Below are 24,899 nucleotides of genomic sequence, written 5' to 3' on the forward strand. Positions count from 1 at the left end.
TTGCAACCCCGAAGAACAATTCAAGATGTGTTATTCTTAAATGTCCAGGTGTTTTGTGTTGAAAGTATTTATGTAAGGGTAAGGTTTTAAAACAAAGTGTTGCAAGTCACTTCACGAGGAACACAATGAGAGGCAATACTTGTTTGTTTGCTTATCATTCTAAATTATATTCTTGTGGTATGATTGAGGTTGTGGTATGATTGAGAGTGAGATGTGCCAGAGGCCTCTGGGTGTGCAAGTGTGCTCTGGGTGTACAAGTGTGATCTGAGTGTGCAAGTGTGCTGTGTACTGTGTTAGTGAGAGCGCATTTATTGCCATAGTACAGGCTGAAATCATAGGAAATTAGTCATTGTGTGAAGTAGCCACTTGGAGAAACTTAAGGGAACGTACTGTTTAAAACTTTTTGATCGTACTGAGTCAATGCACAAATCTATTACTTTCTTGAAAGAGCACATGAGAAAGAGTCAATATGGTATCAATCCTTTCCATCAATGGTTCACTGGTTTGTTTGAAACAGTGCATAGATGCTTACTGGGATTGATCAAGGAGGGATTGAGGATTTTGTTCGCTGTGGTGTCAATCATCATTGCATGTAGTATTGTGATAAATGTGGTTGTAGGGTTACTTGCAAAAATGTTATAAAATGTTATAGAGATTTTGAAGTGGTGCCGGAAGTGGGTGCCCGGTGGATCACTGCAAAGCGGACTGAAGCAGCTTTGGAGTCTGCACGCGCCGAGGACGACCAGGAAGAGGTTCCTGATAGTTATTCTGACGGTGACGTGGGCTGTGGCACCTCGACAACTATCAAGAGCAGCCTTTAATCACCATCAAGTGATTGGGTTTGGGTGTGTTACTATTGAGTTGTTGCTTACTATTAATTGTGTTGCCATTGAGTGCTTACAGTAATTGTAGTGTTATTAGGGTTAAGTTGTATAGTTGTGTTATGTGATGCATTTGACATCTGATGTAAAACCAGCCCTTGAAGAAAAGTCACCAAGAAAGGATAACAGCGACCATGGCTGAATGAACAAAGCAAGGGACTTTGGTTATGTTATCAGTTATAATAATGGCTGGACATGGTAATGCCATCTTAGGGAAAATTGACCCTCACCAGAATATATGGGTCACCTGGGCTAATCAGTCTGGGCAGAGCACATTCTGTCTGTCTCTCGCTTCTGCATCTGATCCTTTTAGAACATGTTTGTTTGGGGTCCCAATAGGGGATCCAGAGGAACTGAGTGAAATGTTAGCACCATATTCTGCCAGTATTACTCTACTCAGTAGATCCCTTTCTGCAAACGTCTCGGATGGAGTAGTCGCTGCCCTGCAAGCTCTTAATAACTCACTGCCATGGGACCCTCAAGAACTGGATCTCTCGGGGTCTGTGGTAGTAGGAAATAGCAGTAGCAACTGGACACAAACATGCTTTGTACTCAGTGAAGGGAAGCAAAATAAAATGAACTGGACCAACATAACGTCGAGGACCCTTGGATTTGAGGCCAATGGACATTACTGCGGATGTAACAACACAAGTTCTTTCTGAAATGTCATAAGATATGGAGAGTCTGAGACATGCTGTATTGCAAAATAGGGCCGCTATTGATTTCTTGTTGCTGGCTCAGGGACATGGGTGTGAAGATGTGGAAGGAATGTGTTGTTTTAACCTTTCTGACCATGGTCAGTCAATTCATGAGCAATTGAAATGGTTAAGGGATCATACACAAAAAATTGTAGTACAAGATAGTTGGTTTGACGGTTGGCTTAAATCTGTTTTTGGGAACATGGGTGGATGGGTTCAGTTAGTTAAAGAGGGACTTCGGTTTCTACTTATAGTTATATTGATTATAATTGCTGCATATGTAATCTTTAACTGCCTAACTAAGAAACTAGAGCAACTCACACAGAAGGTATTTGTTGAGCAAAATAAAAACGGGGGAATTGTTGAGGAATGGTTAAGTGAAGTGGGACATGTGAATGTGGGGCAGTTGGGAGGCAATAAGCTAATAAAGTACCGTACTTAGCTTACATGGGTCTGGGCACATACACAGGTGGCTGAGAGCCAATCAGGATCAAGGACACGATGCCCTTGGGCGATTGGGTAGACCCCCTGGGGCAGGACAGTAGCAACTGCAAAGCGCGGGAAAATGTTAGCCAATCCTAAGTTTAGTTTAAGAATATTTATGAGTTTCGAACTAGATAAAAGGCGACTGAGCTATCCATTAAAGTCGAAGTTCACTGTTCACTCATATTGAGCGTCTGTGTCTTCCTCCCGTCGACAACAGTGAGATGATCTGAGCAATTAAAAAAAGCAGGCAAGAAAGATCACGCTGACCTTTTCTAATTTGAAGAGGTGAATCTGAACTGTAGTAAAGGCAGCAGATGTGGCTGTGTGCTGTTTGTAACTTATTTTGTTTTTTTGGGGGGAAGGGCTTGAAAACAAAGTTTGGACTGGGTGTTGTTTCAAGAGGCAGTTGTCAACGAAGAAACTAAAAGGAAGAAAATAAGAACCCCAAACTATTAACAAAATTGGTACGGTTATTTGGTTGTCAATTTGTACTCCATAACAGGCTTGAGAATGTTTTGCGTTATTGCAAGCAGCACTGCAAAATACATCCTGCATTTTTCTCCTGTTTAGGAGACAAGGTGACTTTAGGTAATAGTTTTGTAAAGCTCTGAACTACAGAAAAAGAGCAGTTTCAACCATAATGCAGGTAAATGGTAGGTAGCTTGTGGATTTGGGGGAAAAAAATTGCTCTTCCTCTTTGAGAAATACTACTGGAAGTAACAAATCTCCCTATGCCTACTCAGGGAACAGGATGCTAGAGTAGTTTGGTGAGCAGAAAGATCAGTGTGCTGTTCATTCTTTATTCACTTTGTGAAACCATCACTCTTCAGTAGTTGTATTTCTAGTGGATTCTGCAGATTAAAGTGGTATTTTGGAGGATTTGACTACGTACAAAACATTGCTAATTTTTTGGCATATGGCAAGAGGCATATCTTTTAGTTTAGTTGGATCTGAAACACAATAGCTCATCCAGTACTAAAAAATTAACCTTAAGTGCATTCCATGTATGTTTGACACTACCAGCCTCCTACTTTAACTCAAGATCACTTAACTTGATTCATCTCTATTATATTCTATTGCTGGATTGTTTAATATTGACACTCAAACCATGAGTGAGGATTTAACTGAAACATTTTAGTCAAAATATTTCTTTATTCTTTGATAAGTTGAAGGAAAATGTTTGCTATCATATTTGTATAATATTAAACACCTTCCTCCCTCAGCTGAGATTTCATCTGTTAAATAAAATAAAACACGTACAAGTCTATACAAATAACTACTTGTTCAGCATCTCTCAAAAACTTTGTACAGGTCAGGCAAGTTAGCAAGCTGCAAGATGTTGCCATCATCTGTGAAGTGTTTAGGAGGTAAAAGGTAAGTCCTAAAAGCTTTGTAAACAACGTGTTCCACAGTCCATTTCCATGGTGGTGAAACAGAATCAGATTCCTCATTCTGAAATACAGAAAAAGTAGAAACAAGCTGAAGCTTTTACTGAAGGAGAGCATTTCAACTTTATCAGAATACAGAGACTAAAATTCCACTAGTGTTAAAGTTAACTGTACAGCATGAACTCTTAGTTCTGAAAAGTCTATTTGAGTCATGCCACTTGCAGAATGAGCTAGCTGAACTGAATGATGAAGCAGGTACTTAAAATCGTCTGCTTATGTTTATATGAATCCCTCTATAGAAAACTATTGCAGCTGAATAAGATAAAAAGACATCCTAAACTCTGAGGCCAAGGCCTGCTGCAATATTAAGCACAGTGCACAGCCTGCCTGCTGTTAAAAGGTTCTGGCAGGAGACACAGTTCAGAAAACTTCAAGCCCCACTCTTTCATTCAGATTCTTGCTGCACTGCTACTTGATTTACTTTGTTGAAAGGAGAGTTGGCATTACAAGTCTATAGTTGAGGGAATTCATGTCTTAACTCTGTTCATTTAAGTAGTTACATACTACAGTACCTGGGAGTGGGTCAGGGTGGCTTCCTCTATTAAATACTGCTTTCTAATGGAGTAAAACAGAGAGAGTTCTTTACTCAGGCTTTCAAAGCACTCCTTTTCCTCATCCCAGTTTACCTGTTTCAAGAAAGAGAAATTATTTAATAGAGCCTGAATAAGCAGCCAGAGACCTAACAAAAATTCCTAAGGTGGAAAAGTCATAATATTTTGACCATTTTTGTGCTGCTAAGGTGGAGGCACTGAACAAAAAGGGGTAGAACTGGAGACATTCAGATCAAAACATTCAATTAACAGATACTAATACAGAGGTGCAGTACAACTACTCAATAACCATAGCAAAAGTGTCTGGAGTATGTAACAGTGCAGTTAATCAACTCTAGGCTCTCCTTTGCAGCTTCTGATAAGGACTTTGATTCATTCCAGTGTTTCTTAAGTGGAAAAAGTCATTTGTGAATGAATTGTTGAATACTTACCTCTGTGGCCAGACGAAGGATAAACATAGGCAGTCCTTCCAACAGGGGAATATAGGTATCTATCAGAAGTGGCAAGCCAATCAGATTTCCTTCCTGCAAGGCAATACTGCTGCTTCAGTAAGAAAAATAACTGTTCTTTCTTGCAGTTAATGAACCAAAACTGTTACCTGTTGGAGGACTGCTGAGCCTTAAGGGCAGCTGAGGTCAAAAAGTTTTAAAGCCTGGGTTCTGCCTAAGTTCTAGGCAGAACATCAGTGGTGGCATTTAACTTACACTGCCTGAATTTAGACCTTGTACCACAGGGAGACTTCAACTCAGCTTTCTCTTGAACCTCTAATCCCTGACTACACCAGTCCCATTTCTGAGAACTCATGTGAGGTGCCTGAGTTATGGCACCTGCTGAAGCTGTTCCGTTTTGTATGGAATTGGAGTGCCCAAAACAAGAACCATGAAGAGCAAATGTGATCCTGTAGATCGGAGTTGGTTAAGCCACACACCTTCACAGAATCACAGAATTTCTAGGTTGGAAGAGACCTCAAGATCATCGAGTCCAACCTCTGACCTAACGCTAGCAGTCCCCACTAAACCATATCCCTAAGCTCTACATCTAAACGTCTTTTGAAGACTTCCAGGGATGGTGACTCCACCACTTCCCTGGACAGCCTGTTCCAATGCCTCACAACCCTTTCAGTGAAGAAGTTCTTCCTAACATCTAACCTAAAACTCCCCTGGCGCAACTTAAGCCCATTCCCCCTCGTCCTGTCACCAGGCACATGGGAGAACAGACCAACCCCCACCTCACTACAGCCTCCCTTGAGGTACCTATAGAGAGCGATAAGGTCGCCCCTGAGCCTCCTCTTCTCCAGGCTGAACAAGCCCAGCTCCCTCAGCTGCTCCTTGTAGGACTTGTTCTCCAGACTCCTCACCAGCTTTGTCGCCCTTCTCTGCACCCGCTCAAGCACCTCGATGTCCTTCTTGTAGCGAGGGGCCCAAAACTGAACACAGTACTCGAGGTGCGGCCTCACCAGAGCCAACTACAGGGGTCGATCACCTCCCTAGCCCTGCTGGTCACACTGTTCCTGATACAAGCCAGGATGCCGTTGGCCTTCTTGGCCACCTGAGCACACTGCTGGCTCACATTCAGCTGACTATCCACCATCACTCCCAGGTCATTCTCTGCCTGGCAGCTCTCTAACCATTCCTCTCCCAGCCTGTAGCTCTGCTTGGGGTTATTGCGCCCCAGGTGCAGGACCCGGCACTTGGCCTTGTTGAACTTCATGCAGTTGACCTCAGCCCATCGGTCCAGCCTATCCAGATCCTCCTGCAGAGCTTTCCTGCCCTCGAGCAGATTGACACACACACCTAACTTGGTGTCATCTGCAAACTTACTGAGGGTACACTCAATGCCCTCGTCCAGATCATCGATGAAGATATTAAAGAGGACCGGCCCCAGCACCGAGCCCTGGGGGACGCCACTAGTGACTGGCCTCCAACTGGACTTGGCTCCATTCACCACGACTCTTTGGGCCCGGCTATCCAGCCAGTTTCTAACCCAACGAAGCGTGCGCCAGTCCAAGCCAAGAGCAGCCAGTTTCTTGAGGAGAATGCTGTGGGAGACGGTGTCAAAAGCCTTGCTGAAGTCAAGGTAGACCACATCCACAGCCTTTCCCTCATCCACCCAGAGCGTCACTTTGTCATAGAAGGAGATCAGGTTCGTCAAGCAGGATCTGCCTTTCATAAACCCATGCTGACTAGGCCTGATCGCCTGCTTGCCCTGCAAGTGCTGCGTGATGACTCTCAGGAGGATCTGCTCCATGAGCTTCCCTGGCATTGAGGTAAAACTGACAGGCCTGTAGTTTCCTGAGTCTGCCCTCCGGCCCTTCTTGTAGATGGGCGTCACATTTGCTAGCCACCAGTTAACTGGGACCTCCCCCGATAGCCAAGACTGTTGATAAATGATGGATAGTGGCTTGGCCAGCTCCTCTGCCAGTTCTCTCAGTACCCTTGGGTGGATCCCATCCGGCCCCATCGACTTGTGCACCTCCAAGTGCCGTAGCAGGTCACCAACCAGTTCTTCATGGATAGTGAGGGCCACATCCTGCTCCCCATCCCCTTCCACCAGCTCAGGGTACTGAGTATCCAGAGAACAACCGGTATTGCCGCTAAAGACTGAGGCAAAGAAGGCATTGAGCACCTCTGCCTTTTCCTTGTCTCTTGTAACTAAGTTTCCCCACGCATCCAGTAAAGGATGGAGATTCTCCTTAGTCCTCCTTTTTGTGTTGATGTATTTACAGAAACGTTTTTTGTTATCTTTAACAGCAGTAGCCAGATTGAGCTCCAGATGAGCTTTGGCCTTCCTAATTTTGTCCCTGCACAGCCTCGCTACATCCTTAAAGTCCTCCCTAGTGGCCTGCCCACTTTTCCAAAGATTATAAACCCTCTTTTTTCTCCTAAGCTCAAGCCACAATTCTCTGTTGAGCCAGGCTGGTCTTCTTCCCCGCCAGCTCGTCTTTGGGCATGTGGGGACAGACCGTTCCTGCGCCATTAAGACTTCCCTCTTGAAGAGCGCCCAGCCTTCCTGGACCCCTCTGCCCTTCAGAACCGCCTCCCAAGGGACTCCACCAACTAGTGTCCTGAGCAGCTCAAAGTCAGCCCTCCGGAAGTCCAATACAGCGGTTTTACTGGTCCCCTTCCTGGCCTCACCAAGAATAGTGAACTCCACCATTTCATGGTCACTCTGCCCAAGACAGCTCCTGACAATCACATCCTCCACCAGTCCTTCTCTGTTTGTGAAGAGAAGGTCTACCAGGGCGCCACCCCTGGTAGGCTCACTAACCAGCTGCGTCAGGAAGCTATCTTCCACGCTCTCCAGAAACCTCCTAGACTGCTTTCTCAAGGCTGTGTTGTGCTTCCAGGATATGTCTGGGAAGTTGAAGTCCCCCACGAGTACAAGAGCTGACGATTTCGCAACTTCTGTCAGCTGCCTGTAGAACTCCTCATCCGTCTCCTCATCCTGGTTCGGCGGTCTATAGCAGACCCCGACCAGGACACTAGCCTTGTTGTCCCTGCCGATCCTAACCCAAAGGGACTTGACCTTGTCATTCCCATCCTCGAGTTCTACAACCTTGCTGGACAGGAGACATACAGACTAGTTAGTGAGGAGATGACTCATTTGATAACTAATTAATTAAGCTTTGCATAGTCCCCCTCTAAAAGCAGCGTAAGTCCTGAGCCTTTTTTTAAATGAAAGGGGTAAACCACCTAAACCTTAGTGGAGTTGTCTATCAGTAAGTACAGCAAGCAAACTGTTGTGGTTATCAGTTACCAAACTGTAGCACCATGTAGAACAAAGAGCAATAGTAGCAGTCATATACCTTGTCAATTTCAAGAGAGAAATAGTCTTTCAGCATTTCAGCCTTCTTTTTCAGAAACTCAACTATGTACTCAGCAAGACCTTCTTTTGGGCCATCTTCTTCTGTCCAGCCACTCTCAGGGTCCTCTAAAGCAAGCATTGCAAGCTCATATAAAGGAGCTGCCTCCTAAAAATGGAGGAAGCAGAAGTGTTGTTAGTGATTCCACCAGGAAAGGCTGTAGCTTTTTCCTTCACAAACAATCTAACTTCATTATACAGCTTCCAGGATTCAGAGCAGACAGTTCTGCTAATCAAGCAATTAAGCTGATTTCTGCTACAAGTCTCTGCAGCCCACAATCTTGCCAAGTGTTGATATTTACAGGATAAGCAATAGCACTCTACGCTTTCTAATAAAGGTAGATTGAGTATTCTAATTTTGTCTAAATGTATCAAGCAATAGCAAAGCCAGGTGAATAGTCAGAAGCAACACTAGCAACAAGCCCCCAGGATCACAAGATACAGCTGTAGCTACAGAATGACTCAAGGTGTTTGCTATTTTGTATTACTGTGACAGCAATGGAGCATCACTCTTACAGGGTACAAAATTGAACCTATAAACATATACATTATCTGAAAGGGCAGCCTCACTTTAGATAAGCATTTTTTATATAAAATAATGTAAAATTATACTTACAGATAGCCTTAAGACTCCAAAGTTTGCAAAGTCATAAATAAGTATCTGGTAGAAGAGTTCTTGGCTAAATTGAAGTTTAAAAAAAAATTAGTTACACAGACATGATCATGCATCTCCAAGGTACCATAATTAAAAGGGGAAAAGTAAAGGTCATCTTTGAAACAATAAATGACCATATCCTTTCATGTTAATAAAGATCTTACTTTTAACTCAACAGTTTAAGATTCATACTCCCTCTCTAGATGTTTATAATTGTTTCTTAGTTTCTGACATCACCAACACTGATGCAGAGCTGTTACGTAACCATGCAGCTGCTATCAGTTTGTTCCCAGATCCCTCATATTTCATGGTCTTTAATCCTTTGCTGTGCTGCAAGAAATACAAAGGAACTTGGAAATTGATACAAGTCCATCTTTAATTTTGTAACAAGTAGGAGAATATCCTTGTGTCTGGCCCAGTAAGATCGCAGGTGAAAAGCTTTATGTTATGATCACATCCTGCAGCTTCTCTTAACCCAAGTGGATCAAGTCACTGACTTGTCTAAAGCCTCTGCTCACTCATCTTTCCACTGTAGGTAACGAGTAGTTGCTGTAGACAAGCATAAAGCAACTAAAATTTATTTCCCTTACTCCAGTCTGTGATCACAGAGTGCAGTGGCTGGCATTTAAGAGCTTCTGCAGCTTTTCACAGGCAGTCCAGACTTGTTTCTACTGTTTCGAAAGGTTGCTTAATCATGAGTCTCATGGCTTTCTGGATAGGCCATAAGAAAAAATTATTTTCTATCATTTCCTTCTTCCTTCTAATTAGCTTGGTAACAGGTAATCACTTGAACTGCCAGCAAGTGTGAGAGGTTCTTTACCTGAGTTTTGTTGTATTGAGAAGATACAGTTTTGTCTGATATTGCACCAGAGCCCACTGAGGGCTGACACAGCCAACAAATGAGTGATCGCGTAGCATTTCCTGAAGACCTGAAACAAGGGGAAAAAAGTAAAAAAGAGGTTAATGTTCTGTGTGCAACTCCACCCTAATTTAGTCAGTTGAGTGATTTGTGACTAAAGTCTGCCTACTGTTCAGCTACTACTGCACTACAGTTCCTAATATACACATACTACCAATTCTAGTTTATTTTAAAATCTTAAATCGTTCCTTTGTATATGCATATATTCATAATATATTAAAGCACTCATGAGACAGTTTACAAAAATTCACATTTCTAGTTTAACTGTTAAGAAAAATCTCTCAATTTGATTTGAATAACCTGAGTTTCTGAAGTTGTTTCCAGCCACAGGAGACTAGGATAGGAACGTAGACTTCTTTCAAAGAAAACTGTATAAGCAAAAGAAACTTGCAACAAAATCTCACAGAGATTATCAGACTAGGTTCTGGCAATGCAGTAGATTAGGGCCATAGTCAGTGTCATCTTCCCTCCATAAGTTTCCAGCCTCTTCTCTCTTATTTGAAAAAAGAAGAGTGCAGAGTCTGGATTCCTTGTTCATTTTACGCACTCTACCAAAAATGTCACTACAGCCCTCAGAAACAACTTCATTATAGGAGCTCTGCACTGCCATCACACCATGTACAAAGCATTACACTAAGCAAATTGCATTGCAATATTGTGTTCTGCTGGAAAAGGTGACAAGAAGAGCATTTCTTACTCTGGTCTCTTGTGTTTCTCACATACGTGAAGATGAGAACCTCAAGCAGCTGCACAAGTTGTGCTGTGTACTTCAGGGGATTTTTGAATATTTCATGGCACAGGAATAGCTACGTGATTTCAGTATTTAAACCGCAACAGCCTAACAGGGAATTACCAGCCTACTGCAGAACTTATTCTATAGCACGGGTACTACTTACTAGAAACCTTGATCTTTAAAAAAAGAAAAAAAAACTTCTAAAGATTTTTAATCAGTTATTTATTTCAGAAGTCTGTTAGTCTAGCCATTTTAGCTGTGGAGCTTCTCCCCAGATTCACAATTCAGTGACAAAAAACCACGAGGTTCCTAACATCTAGACCAACTGAATAATACTGGAATATGACTCAATATGACTCTTAAAGCAACTGAAAGAGCAAAGAAGAAACAACCCTAGGAAGAACTGCAAACATTTCACCTTTTCACCAAAACAAAAGAGTATTTCACCAGCCTTTTTTGAACTCCTCCCATAAGTGGGACAGATCCAAATAAAAATGACTAGCAAAAGCAGTAAATAAGAAAATATGACCATCAGGCCTGTCCCATGAAGTTTTCCTTCTGAATATTTTGTAATCACACAATTAATCAAAATTTTTAATAACTATAAACAATTATTTTTTTTGAAAATTACAAAATACCATAGCTTTTCAAGCTGTGCCATAACCAATACCAAAAAAAATCACAAGTTAGAGTTTACAAATTATTTAGAATGAAGCATTTGCCTACTAGCAAGGTATGCTAGTTTTTAATAAGTCTTCCCAGTACGTCTCCTGCTTTTAGTAGCAGACTGTTCAGAGTTTGACACTTGACATTTAACAATTTTGTTTGTCAAAAGCTCAGTTAAAAACATGCCCATAAGCTCACTGTGTTGCTAACTATCTTCCCCTCAGCAGTCCAAGCAGGCATACTTAGTTGGTGAAATAAGCCGAAGAATCAAAGCCACCTGCTTACTTTCATGTGCCCGGCTGCTAATTTCCTCCTGAAGAGTCAACACACTGGTCAAATTGATAATTCTTCTTTTAGGGGTGCAGGCAGCAGTCATCTCCTTTCTGGAAACATCTTTTTCCATCTCTATGTCAGTGTCTTCCCGTGGTCTCTTTCTGCAATACAGAAACAAAAAGGAAGTATATTCTATCCTCCTGTCACTGAAGCAAAACACAAACAGATGGTCTGCTGCATTCACACGTTGTACGTTACAAAAAGGAAATGCACAAAGTTTCCCAAAGCTTCCACTTCCAGTTTTTTGTTTTGTTTTGTTTTGTTTTTTTTACTTCCTATGCATAATTTGTTAGAAAAAGATGATTCATAAAGAATTTAAGACTTCAGTATTGGTCACACTGGATGTCTGTTAACCAACAAGCCAATGGGCTCTAAAGGACACATTATAAATGTTGACATTTCTAATGATGCCCCACACATACACTTCTCTGGCCTCTCGTAACAGCTCCCTGCAGGGGCTGTAGAAGATGACAGTGCTTCTATCTTCACCAGGGTAGTGTCTGCAAAATTCAGTGATGTGGTTTCTACCTTTCAGTCATACCACAAAGTGGTGTCCTCCAAACTGAGGAGGACCACTATGATCTTCCTCAAGTAAAGTCAAGGTCATCATTATTTTTATAGGTTCCTGCATTCCAGCATGCACAGAAATCCAGTTAGAAAATTTATCACGAGCTACGTAAGTTACAGTTCACAGATTAAGTTGGATTTCTCATTGAAATACCATGAGGAGTTCTCTAGGTAAAGAGAGAATTTCTAGGAAAAGGTTTCCTTCTTGGAAAAAAAAAAAAAAAAAAAAAAAAAAAGTCCTAAGGTATCAGAAAACCCTCTAAATTCAAGGCAAAGCCATGAAATAACCAGGTAGGACTGCAAGACCTCAGGAAAGATGAGACTTACCGAGGAAGTGCTTTCTCAGGAGACAAGTGTCTACTCTTACTCAGCTCTTCAGGCATTGCCACATCCTGCTGAACCTCAGCCGCTTCAAGGACATCAGCTATTTCAAGATCACTGACATCTTCCATTTCAGCATCCTGCAGCCTGGCAGGACCCTCTGGAGGTGCTGCATTAATAACCCCCACGGTCACTTCAGCAGGGCCTGTGCTTAGGGGGTTGTTCATGTGCTGAAGGAAAGCATCCAGTTTCTGCTCTCGGGAATCAGTGCGGACCATCTGGTGTGCGTAGATTTTATCACTGCTTCCTTTTGTGGCTGCAGAAGGGTTTGCTGCTGATTTTACCACCTCACAGGAAGAACACTCAGCCCCTGGAAGCAATGTCTTCATTCAAACATGGGGAAGCAGACATCAACAATAGGTAAGTAAAAGCAGAGACCAACCATGCTCCTCACAGTGCCTTACTGCTCAAAGGTAAGTTCCAAACCCCACAGACACCATGTCAGTTGCTTAAACAGGCCACCAGCTTTGCAGTGGTTTTCTGCATAATATGAGTGTCACCATCTTGGCAATTACTGAAATCATTAGTTTGTATTTGAGACAAGTTTTAAAAACATTTAAAAATCACAAGGAAAACTTTTTAGAAGGTTACAGTTAGCATACTATGCTATATGTAAAAAGCAATTAGGGAAGATTTTTCCCGCTATTTTTCTGGTTAGGTTAAATCCAAAATGTCATCAAATACACAGAATAAACAATTTCCTCACACATCTTTCTCATAAAAAAGGGCAGAATAAGAAGTTTAGTGCATGTGAAGGGTAATATACTTGTAAAAATCAAGAAGATTGAACAGATACTTGACAGAAAGTTATTTAAAATATTTCCATGCCCTTCTCCAGTAAGTTTACTGCCTCATTATTAACACTGGTATATTAAAGAAATCCATCCCTGGAATAGAGCAAAGATCTCACGCTACCAGTGTAACAGTGATGACTATCCATCACTGCCTAGCTTGTACTCCTGAAGAAGGTAAACACATCCACTACTGTTAAAAGAGCGCAGAGCTGTGGTTACTTGAAACATGTATTCTCACCTGAGTGAAGTACATCCTTGAGGAATTAGAGCCCAGTAACTTGCTCTCTATGTGCTGCTGCACACGCTCTAGAATGCTGTCTTCATGAAGGAAGTGGACCTCATGTTTTGTAGGGTGCACATTCACATCTACATTCTTGGAAGCTATTTCCAGGCTGGAAAAGATTTTAAAGGTAGTTAACCTAAAATCTTCCATGGATGGCAGAGAGCACACATTGGTTCAGTATAAAGACTGTCAGACTTGGGGCAAATTACCACAAGCAAAGAAGCTAATAATAGTCCCAAAACCTACTAAAGTTACACTACAGTCAAAATTTGTTTGGTATATTAAAAGAATAATTACTCTGAAGAACCCTACTCTGAACTCAAAGTCAGCTTGCACATGCAAACTTAAATCAACGTCTCCACTGCACTACTAAAAACCGTTTCTGGAAATAGCTTTTACTCACAGTGTCTCATGAGTTACTTGTTGATGCCCTGTCATTATCAATGACCCCAAACACTGCAATGCAAGAACTTTATTCCTAGAAAGCACCGGATATCATTAAGTTTCACTGGTGAATGACAAGATTTAGTTGCTTACCATTTAGTTGACTAGCTCTTAAATATTTCATACTCTCCAATTTTTAAGAGAGCAGTCTGGTTTTACCTATTTTTTGTAAATAATTACTTCCAGTAAGCAGCATGTAATTCACTTTTTTGTTACACTAATATACCAAGAAGAACAGTATCTATTAAAGAGAGAGATACAAATATAATTCCTAGCAAGAAAAAAATATGAATGGCATTTGGAAAATTATCTGAGTGGTCTTAAATGCACTGCTGTATTCCTAGCATAACTCATTTTCCTAAGCAAAGAGCATAATGTCAAAGGACTTAAGCTTAGTTAAGTTCACTGCTTATGAAAATTAAAGCCTGTCTTTAATTGTTTGTGCTGACTTTTTTTGGTAACATTGAAGATGCATGGCGAATTACCTCCTGTCTAGCAATAACCTACCTCAGTACAATACTTAGCACTACCATCGGGAACACAAATGACCTTCTAAACCTACTCACCCTAGCTCCATCCTGTAAGATAGTACCAAAAGGCTACTTTTTCCCCATTACTTTACCTTAAGTACAGGAATGGATGCGTACTTTTTGGCAGGTAAGCAGCATACACAGTCTCTATGGCTTTCCGCAAAGCTGTTGACTCTACCAGTCGATCTGAAAGAGAACAAAATGCTGTTTTCTGTTTTCCAAAAATGCTAGTGAATAACTAAACCTTCAGAGCAATATCTTTATGCTTTATATCTTTAAAAGGCACACATTTTATCCCTCTTTTTCCCTAGACCTCTCCAAGAGAAATACAGGTTTAGGCAGTATCATCTTAGTATTTGCTTTATAATTACAAGTATTTTTCACAAATATGAAAATAACCAGACTACCCTTTCAGTATTTCATACAGTCAATGTTCACTGCATCCTGAGCTCATGTTGCTACAGAAGGAAGAGACCACTCTGTGTTACTGCGCAAGATACCCTCATTACCTCGGTATTTCACAGCCTTCAATATAGACCCAGTCTTACCTGCTCTCCAGTACTTACAGAGCAAAACTTGACCCACATTACACATAGAAAAACACCTTAAAATCTACAGTTACCTGTAATATTTATTCTTCAACATTTTCAAGAATTTTTATACTCAAAAGATTTTTGCAATTCTTCAGAAAATTTTGTTCTGATTAGTACATAAGAAGCAATATGATTGTAAAACTTTTTTTAAACTTACGGTTTATGAAGAGTAAAAATACAGATTTCTTCACAGAATAATTTGCATTTGTGATGTAGCCTTTCATTTTAAAGGCCAGATTTGCATCTTCACAGCCCACTTCTATCAATTCCCTATTGACAGTTTGACAGAAACACACACAAAGTTTCTCCTGTTAATGCAAGTTTCAAAGGGTACTCACAAGTAGCAGCACTGTCCTATGTTCTATTTATGCCACAGTTACAGCAAGCTACAGTATGATTTGAGGGCTCCAACATTCTTTGCTGAGACACAAAATTATTTAACCACAAAAAAATAATGAAGTGCCAACTGCATTTTCTTTCTTTCTTTCACTGGTTTCTTTCTGCACCCTCGTATCTCTCCCTAAGAGAATGTAAAACAGTAATCCAGTATGATTGGAGCCTGTAAAACTACCTTGAGTACCTTTTTAACACCTATCACAATATCATAGCCATGTATTGGCACAGCATTAACAATTTTCATAACAGATTTTATACTTTTCATGGTACGTTAGTTCGGGAAATCCAATCACATTTCAGTAGCTTCTAGCAGCATATTGTGTGAGCTGCTGAAGCTCATGTTAAGAAAGGCTTATGGGCTTTTTATTTCCCATTCAGACACTCTGTATACACAAGTGCCAATTTAATGCATGTAAACACAATCTGAAATTGGGTAAAATAGGTTTCACTTGAAAAAGTAAGATCAAAACATGTCAAAATTGGCAACTTATTCAGAACTGTACAAAGAAAAAACTGTATCAAACAAGCATTTGGAAGTAGACAAAAAACGCATGGCAGAGAAATACTGTCTATCTTATTACTAAGCAGCCTCTCTAGTGTGCTGTGTTTCCATGTATTACAAGTTAAATTCCTTAAATGTGAATTATGATTTTAGTAACCAAATCAAACTGACACCTCGGTATTCATGGGAAGACCTCAGAGAAACTCATTCTACATGTCTGTGCTATGAGTTCTTCTCAGCTGAAGATTTAATAAAGAGAATTTTTCCTGAAGTGGCAGATAAATTTTGAGTAGATGCCCAGTTTTGTTTCCAACTTCTGACTGCTTTACTTAGCATCAACTGATACAGCTTTTGTCAAAACGTTAAACCTTAAGATTTTAGAAAAAAAGTGAGAAGACAGAAATGTATCAAAGAGACTGCAGTATGAAGAGGTAAGATTTTCATGGTGTAGCAAGAAGATAGGAACTCATAAATAACACAAGTACAGTCTGCTTTTTTAGATTAGCACACAAAATTACAACTAGGTTGTTCCCTTTCAGCACACTGAAGGAGTAACTTTACAGCTTCCCTATTTCCTTTGATATACTTTTTAAAAAAAAAGTCACTGTCCGCAGTACAAAGGAGAGCTTTTTATTACTGCAGTCACACTTTCTTGTAATTCACCTTGAAGGCAGAAGTTTGCACAGCCTGTGTTCTTTACAAGAGAAGGCGGGAGGAGATTTGCTAGAAAGTCAAAACAGAACTCAACACCAACATACCTGCTAACAGCATTTCCAAAGATGGACCTAATGTTGTCCACTGTTGAGGCATTTGTTAAAGTTCTAACATCCGACACGGTATCACCTTGCTAATAGATCAGAAATAAGTATCAATCAGTTCACGGTTCTGTTTGAATAGAATAGCAATAACAATTCTAACAAAAAGGTACAATGTAATTATCATGTTTTCTATTATTTCCTTATTAATGTTCAGAAAAGTAACATGTTAAATGGCACAGGATTGCAGGATTTGTTAGCCTCATACCTATACAGGCTAATACTCCATCTTTGAAAGTGAAGAATGTATGCAGCTCTGTACAAAAGTTCTGTTGCTTAAAAAAAACTTGACCAGGTGTATATATGGTGAAGGTAAGGGCTTTTTTTCACATACCTTTTTAACTGAAAAGCTGATACCTGAGTTATGGATGGCGTACCTGAAAAACAGGTAAGCATAAGACTGTGGTATGTGAAAAAGAATAAAATGTCACTACATGAATGCTGAAAAGCAGCTAGTAACATGGGCAAACAAAGAAGTATTTCCTGCTATCCAGTAATGTGATTTGAGCCAAAATAAGCTTTGTAGACTTAACAGCTATAAAAACTGTTCTGTTTAACCCACCTGTAGTCATTAAAAAAAAAAAAAAACAAAAAAAAAAACATGATAAACTTAGATTATTTCTCAAAAAAAAAAAAAGTTGAAAAACAACCCAGACCTAATCCAGCTTTTATTGACTGTCTTGCTTAGTTCAGTTTCATTACATAGGTTTAACTAGAAGAACAGCAAAGCTCACTCAATATAGCAGAATTAACTCTAAATTCATACAGAGAAAGATCTGAGAAGTGGCTGGCCCGTCTGACCTCCCCTACCTGGAAAGTTCAGCTGCATGTGAGTCCAAGGTTTGATACACTACAGCTGCATAACCTTGGCTTAAGCTTCTAGAGAAATCATTAAGTCATGAGAAAGAACCTTGCAAGATGAAAACGGTAAAAACACAGAGGTTAGATTGCTGTAACCAGGACAGCTAGTAACTTCAGATCAGCCCATTCCAGAGTACTGGCACCTGATGCTTTACCTCCTGGCTGAAGTCTTCCTGGGCAGTAAAGATACTCTAAGTAGCTCATTCAGGGAGCACGCTAGCACTTCTGCTACTCCTTGCTATCTTTTGTATTTCTCACTGGAAATGCAAAGTTTTTTTTTTTTTTTTTTTTTTGTTAAATTGACTGAATTCTACTTGCAAAGCTTCTACATATGGCAAAAGATAAAAAAAAAAAAAAGGGACCTAGTAAGGGAATGTTATATCTAGTAGCATTTTTTTTTCTGTTATTTAAAAAAAAAAAATTGCCATTCAGCCTTTTCTTTTTCAGCCAAATCTCAATACTCTTACACGTTTTTTACATTGATTCTTTTCATCCCAAGTTCATTGAGAGTTCACTCGTTTCAGTCTATCATCAACTGTTTGCTGGGATTCTTGGTAATAAGAGGCATGGAGTGAATATGCTATTCTTCCTGTTTTTTTCTTTATCTAAGTGGACTGTTAACTGTTATCCAACACCATACGCTTAAAAAAAAAAAAGTGGAAAAACAACAACAACAAAAAATACCATACATGCATATGCCAATACCTCTGAAAACAAGCAAGCAAAACAGTGCTCTCCACATCACTAGAAACTGGAGTTTCTTATTTCAGTTTACCTGCCAACAACTTCTAGTATTTTCGCATACTCTTCACTTGGATTTTTTAAAGCTTTCCTCCGTGTATTTACATTGTAAAAGAGATCTTCAACCTACAGAGAAGATGATAACAATTAAAAACCATTGAAGAAGTCTCCTCTCACTATATAATTAAGATAATTTTCAAATATATACTACAAAATTTTCTGAGAACATTTAAGTTTCTGAAGAATCTGCATTTGACTTTTTTGCTTACCTGCTTAGGTTTACCTAACAAGTTTAAACTCTAGAGAAATACATAGCTTTATTTTAGTACATTCTTTTTTTGTTTATTTATTATTTTTTTTAAAAAAAAAAACACTACCACCTTTACAAGTATTCACTTTTCAGTGAAAATTATATTCCTTCTATTGCTGATAACAACGGATTCCCTGATTAGATTGTTATCATGAACCACAAATAAACTTGAAAACAGCTGTTGCAATCAGGGCTATTAATGTTATTAAAACAGCAACTTAAGTTGTTAATTTTCACTATTTATTGAAACAGCGTGCAAGTTATTTTTCTTTTCTGTAGTGAGAAAAGCAGAATTTTGAAGTTTACTCTTTATGTTATCCTGTATAAAAATGCAAACGTAAATCTACAGCTGATTCACACGCTAAGCCTGCAGGGCACGTATTCCCACTGCAAGACAAGCACACACCTGCAGACCCTTTGGCAGGGCTGGCTTCTACCTCCCACCCTAAACCTTGCAACACACATTGCTCTTTCTATTTTGAGCTCCCTGCTTTTCTGTATCACAGCCGTCTGTCTCATTCTGATCACATGCTAACATCTGCAGTCACATCATCTCACCACAAGACCAACTGAAGATCTGCCTGCCTGTCTCTCCCCAACTTTCCACTTTTGTGCAATACGCCCCACTTCTTCCCTTGCAATGCAACACATACCAATAAGTGGTACAAACATAAAGACCAGGGAACAGCAGGATAACATACAAAAAAACCTTACCATGATCTGTGTCCCTTGGTTTCCAGCACAGGGTTTTGGAGGGGCTTTAATTTTTCCATCACTGTAAGAAGCTCTAGGCAGAAAAGAAAAACAAGTTGTCAGACAGTTGCCAGGATTGGGTGGAAGACGACAGAAACCCCATCATCACCACACTTCTCCCAGCAAAGAACTTGGATTGCTGTGAATTGGCTGCAGCTTCTCCCTTTCTGCTAGCAGAAAACTGACTGTATTGACCCCAGAGCCCATCAGGGCTGCAGGAGAGTGGGAGTTAACAGCAGAAAATGTGTAGTAGATAACAGAATAAGTATTTTGAGATTGTACTACTCAAGCTGTTCCTGTAATTGTAGGATTATTATATTGTAATAGTAGGATAATTGTAGCTTTCTTTAATAACTAGACCTGCATTAATAATAATTCTTCCACTAGACTTCACACTTCAGTTATACTAATAATAAATTATTGACTTTATACATGTGTTTCCTTTTGGGCCAATAACAGGATTTTGACCATAAAAGATTTCTGACCCATTTAGCTCTTTCTGGAATTCTGCATCTGCGTGACTTCCTAAGAACACACTTCTTTTGACCTCTTACATACCCTACATAATTAATAAAAGAAAGACCATCATCATACAGTCTTTTCAAAAAAAAAAGTCAAGATGTAAACATTTTTCCTTCTTTTTCATAAAAATAGCTGAGACACCAATAAGCTTATTTTTGCTTATGTTTAGAGCTAAGTCTTCAGAAGGATATTCAAAACCCTTTTTGGATAGCATTGTGAAACAAAATGTTTCTGTGTTCAGAGACCTATGAAATTTGCAAAACTTGCAGGCTGTGTACACACATTTTATCCTGAAATGTGAAAGATGAAAGTTAACCCTACACTGCCTGCTGAAGTAGAATTCCTTTTAAAACTTCCCCCACGCACGTTTAAATTATATTGTTTAGGTAAAGCCTACCTTTACAGTCTGCAATAAAAATCATTCAAACTATGTTTTTTTATATTCTGGGCCCTGTTTGGAACTGTCCTAGAAACAAAGCATTCAGTGTCCCCATTCCCACCAATAAGAGCACTGAAAAGAACATGAAACACATCTGTTTGTTATTATCTACAGCAGAAATTACCTGGATCATAACTAGCATACCTGTATGCACACTTTGCATCAGCTGTTTTAGTTGTTACCGTAACATGGGCAACATGACTGATGCTAGCCAATGCCTAGAGAAAGAAAAAGCATCTTTGTAAACCTTGCTCTAGATGTCACTGATAGCTGAAAAAGCATACAAGCTCCAAAGAGCACCACAAAATTCTCATATACCACCTGCAAATAATTAATAAAAGCCCCCGTAAAAAAGTCACTGGGGTCAGTAAAGCCTTTATGACTTTCAGTACCTATAAAACCAGACTTTATCCAGAACTTTCTTTTGGCTTTAAGTACTGCATTTAGCAAAAAGTCTGTCATCATTGATTTACCATCCAGTCAAAACTTCCATTGCCTTTCACCTATACGTTCCTGAAGCAACGCTTGAAAAGACAGGTATTGTTTTACTTAAATAACCTCTTACTCCAGAAAGCAAAAAGAATATACACCTCTCACTAGGAATCCATATATTCTTAAAAGACACATAAATATATTTTAAACTACATTCAGAAGGCAGATTCTCAGATATCAGCATAGAGTTTTGTGAATGAGCAATTATGTGAACTCTGCACTACAGAAAGGCACCAATAAACAATGAACAATTTCTAAACCTTGCTGAAGAGCTTACCTCACCCCTGAAACCGTATGTAGAAATACTAGACAAGTCTTCAAATTTTTGTAGTTTACTCGTAGTAAATCTCTCACATACAACGTTGAGATCTTCTTTCTATGTAACAGGGATAAGAAAATAATAACAGCTACTTTCTGTTCCCACTCTTTTCAAGATCAGAAACACTTATAGATTTACGTAAATGTTAAGAGGTTATACAAGACATCAGCACAGAGCTGTTGGTACTCACTCTGATACCACAGCCGTTATCTTGGACTTGGATGAGCTTCAGACCACCTTCTTTAACTACTACCTGGATACTCGTAGATTTAGCATCCAAGCTGTGGAAAGCGAGAAAGCACAGCATAGAACAGCCATTCTAGAGAATAAATAGCTATACGAAAGTGGAATTTTAAATTGTCCTTATATCTGATGTTTCTACTCTGGTTTTCGGACACATTGGAACTTCTGTTCCAAACAGGCGCTTACCGCCTTCTTCCTTTTTCTTCCAGCAGCCATATAAACGATTCTAACGCACTATTCACAGCTCAAACATGGTTTCACAAAGCCCAGAGAGCCAGGAGGGTGTCCAGCCCCGGAACGACCCCTTCTCCCCCCGCTCAGCTGCTGCCCTCCACACGCCCGGCTCCCTCGGCTCGCCTCAGCGCCCGGGCTGCAGCCCGAACCCGGAGAGTCCGCCCCTTCCGAGATACCGCAAGCGCCTCACCAGTTCTCTATCATCTCCTTGATGGCATTCGCTGGCCTCTGGATGACCTCGCCGGCCGCGATGCGGTTCACCACATCTTCATCCAGCCGCCGGATCACGCCGGCCATCTCCGCCGCGACAGGAGCGGGGCCCGGCCCGCCGCGAGGGGGGATTCGAGAAAATGGCGGCCGCCTCAGGGGCTTGGGACGTTGGAGGGAAACAGCCGCCCCCACGCCCGTTCGCGCCAAGCGGCGGCGCGCCCCGCAATTGGATGAGGCAAGTGTCCATCACTCGGCCGCCCTCCCGCCCCGCGCGGCGATTAGCGGAGGGCTGGGGGACGGCCTCATGGTGGCGGGGAGGGGAGGCCGTCCTCACCTGTCTTCGTGTCTGGGATCATCGTTAATTGTAACGTGCTAACAGCGATGTGTAAAACAGTTTTCACTTTACAGAAAGAAAAAAAATAAATAAATAAAACATCCAGAGGAGTAAACTGAGACCAGTCCCCCCTGCTCCTGACACCTGGCAATATGGTTGGCATAACCAACGCCATTTCATCACAGAATCATCTAGGTTGGAAGAGACCTCCAAGATCACACAGTCCAATCTCTGACCTAACACTAACCAGTCCTCCACTAAACTATATCACTGAGCTCTACATCTAAATGTCTTTTAATGACCTCCATGGATGGTGATTCCACCACATCCCTGGGCAGCCCGTTCCAATGCCTAACAACCCTCTCAGTAAAGAAGTTCTTCCTAACATCCAACCTAAACCTCCCCTGGTGCAACTTAAGCCCATTCCCCCTCATCCTGTCACCAGGCACGTGTGAGAATAGACCAACCCCCACCTCACTACAGCCTCCTCTAAGGTACCTGTAGAGAGCAATAAGGTCACCCCTGAGCCTCCTTTTCTCCAGGCTGAACAAGCCCAGCTCCCTCTGCTGCTCCTCATAGGACTTGTTCTCCAGACTCCTCACCAGCTTTGTCGCCCTTCTCTGGACTCACTCGAGCACCTCGCTGTCCTTCTTGTAGCAAGGGGCCCAAAACAGAACACAGTACTCAAGGTGCGGCCTCACCAGAGCCGACTACAGGGGGACAATCACTTCCCTAGCCCTGCTGGCCACACTGTTTCTTATGCAAGCCAGGATGCTGTTGGCCTTCTTGGCCACCTGAGCACACTGCTGGCTCATATTCAGCTGACTATCAACCAATACTCCCAGGTCCTTCTCTGCCAGGCAGCTTTCTAACCACTCATCTCCCAACCTGTAGCTCTGCTTGGGGTTGTTGTGCCCCAGGTGCAGGACCCGGCACTTGGCCTTGTTGAACTTCATACAGTTAAATTCATGAAGCATGCAGCTGCTATCTGCCGGCAGGCTGATCACAAGTCACCCCTTCCACCTCTCTGCATGATTTTTGGAAGCACATGTGCCCACCAGCACTGTGAAAGCCCTGGGCATGGAGTCTCTAAGATATGGTGACACCCGTTACAAAGCAAGGGAGCAAAGCAGCATTTGAGATACCACCCGTCAAACCCAGCAGCTATCAGTAGGACTTAGGTCAGAATTGCTGCTGGGCAGCAAAACCTGTGACCCCCATGGCCAGGGGCACTGCCAACATCATCTTGTTTCGTCTGAGGATTGAGTAACTCATGTAATTTTACATGTATTCTGAATTTAGATCATGATTATTAAGAATTTGACCTAACTGGCAGAGTGTCTAGGTGATCAAAAATCTTACGTAATAAAAAAGCCATGATGACTGCTAAAAAATCTATCTAATAATGTAGGTCTAATTATAACCACAACTAAGTGGCGTCCACATTCTACTCAGTATCCCTAAAGAACCTGCTTTAATTCTTTTAGTCCCCATAGCACAGGTGATGGTACACCATCACAGGTGTCACTTCAAACAAGGGGTTTTACAAGGTACCACATGCCTTGGCCAAAGGCATGAAGAAGACACAGTTTCTGCAAGAAACATGTAAAGCATGAAGCAAAGCCATTTTTTCTGGGTGTTGAGGGTTAAGAGTGTGAAACATGGACTGGCTGTCTCTTGCTGTAAGGTGTCTTGCCTTGCAAGGAGGCCAGTAGTCCTGGGAATGGCATGGAAATATCTGGAGAGAGTCAACAGACTCCAAGATTGAATTTGAGCCAGATTCAGAAAGCAGGGAGGTGGTAGAAGCCCAGCCCCTCGCAGAAATGCAGGAGCAGCAGCAGCTGGCAGGCAGAGGGGTGCATATCACACGCACCTGTATTCCAAAAGAATACAAGGAAACAGATGTGGAATGATCTTGTGCGTCAGTGTCCCACAATCAGATGGGATCACAACATCAGAACTGTTTCGCCAATGGCAAAAGTTAGTACCTATGCAAAATAATAATAATAATAATAATAATAATAATAATAATAATAATAATAATAATTCCCCTCCACCCCATCTCAAGGCAAGGCACTACTTGGCAAGTGCCAAAACAGCAGAAAGGAAGGTCTGGTGGTTCCTCCCAAATTATCTACACTGTAGTCTCTTACCACAAGGAGGACCAACACCTCTGTGTTCCTTCAACTATAAAGTGTCAGTCTGGAGGGATTTTACCTGTGTTAGCTCTGGTGGATAATACTGGAGCTGAAGTTACTGTATTACATAGAGATTAATGGTAAAGAAGCCGCACCACAGAGCACAGAAATTCCCGCCCTCCTCCCCTCAGCCCCCAAGCTAAGGTTACTTTAACAGAAGGAAATACCACCCCATTTTCCACAATGGTGTTAATTGCAACAGTTGAAGAATATATTTTGGGTATTGATGTGTTAGCAGGATGAATTGTTGAAACAGTAAACGGTTACTTTTGCTCCGGGACATCGCAAGCGGGATTTACTATTCAGTCTGTAACTGCTTTGTGTGAATTCCCAAAGTGGGATCCAGTTGTGCTGCCAGCACCTGCCAAGATAGCGACTGTAAAAGTTCAGGCACTTCGACAAGTAGAAATTGTTAAAGAAACCGTGAATGCTTTTAGGAGAAGTTAGATTGTAGAGAGCTGACCAAAGTCACACCCCCACTTGTAGTTACAGTACCAGACATGGTTGCTCTCAGAAAAAATTACCAAAAATTCACAGCCCTGGAAGATGATGCTCTGGTTTCAGGAATTATGTTATAGCAAACAGATGTACAGGCATCTAGTCACTGGGCCTTGAATAGCATATGGATTACATTGGCCCCCAACCATCAAGGAACACACTTTAGTGGACACAATGTCCTAGATGGGGCTCAATGGCTAGGTAGAGAT

The 24,899-nt window shown here is 41.2% G+C and overlaps 1 protein-coding gene across 1 annotated transcript; it reads right to left on the minus strand.

Moving 5' to 3' along the window:
• Positions 1-3,172: 3,172 nt before the first annotated feature.
• On the minus strand, positions 3,173-21,799 carry MLH1 (mutL homolog 1). The gene is made up of 19 exons (XM_082755442.1): positions 21,641-21,799; positions 21,164-21,254; positions 20,932-21,030; positions 20,307-20,380; positions 19,163-19,235; positions 18,173-18,264; positions 16,871-16,913; positions 16,480-16,568; positions 14,981-15,093; positions 14,323-14,416; positions 13,212-13,365; positions 12,126-12,502; positions 11,184-11,332; positions 9,401-9,509; positions 8,542-8,605; positions 7,870-8,034; positions 4,496-4,588; positions 4,026-4,139; positions 3,173-3,517 (listed from the first exon to the last, which is right to left on the minus strand). The coding sequence occupies exons 1-19, from the start codon at positions 21,745-21,747 to the stop codon at positions 3,350-3,352; spliced, it is 2,268 nt and encodes a 755-aa protein (XP_082611568.1). The 5' UTR covers positions 21,748-21,799; the 3' UTR covers positions 3,173-3,349.
• Positions 21,800-24,899: the final 3,100 nt, after the last annotated feature.

Source organism: Aythya marila, assembly GCF_965140915.1.
Source record: "Aythya marila genome assembly, chromosome: 2".
Lineage (NCBI taxonomy): Eukaryota > Metazoa > Chordata > Aves > Anseriformes > Anatidae > Aythya > Aythya marila.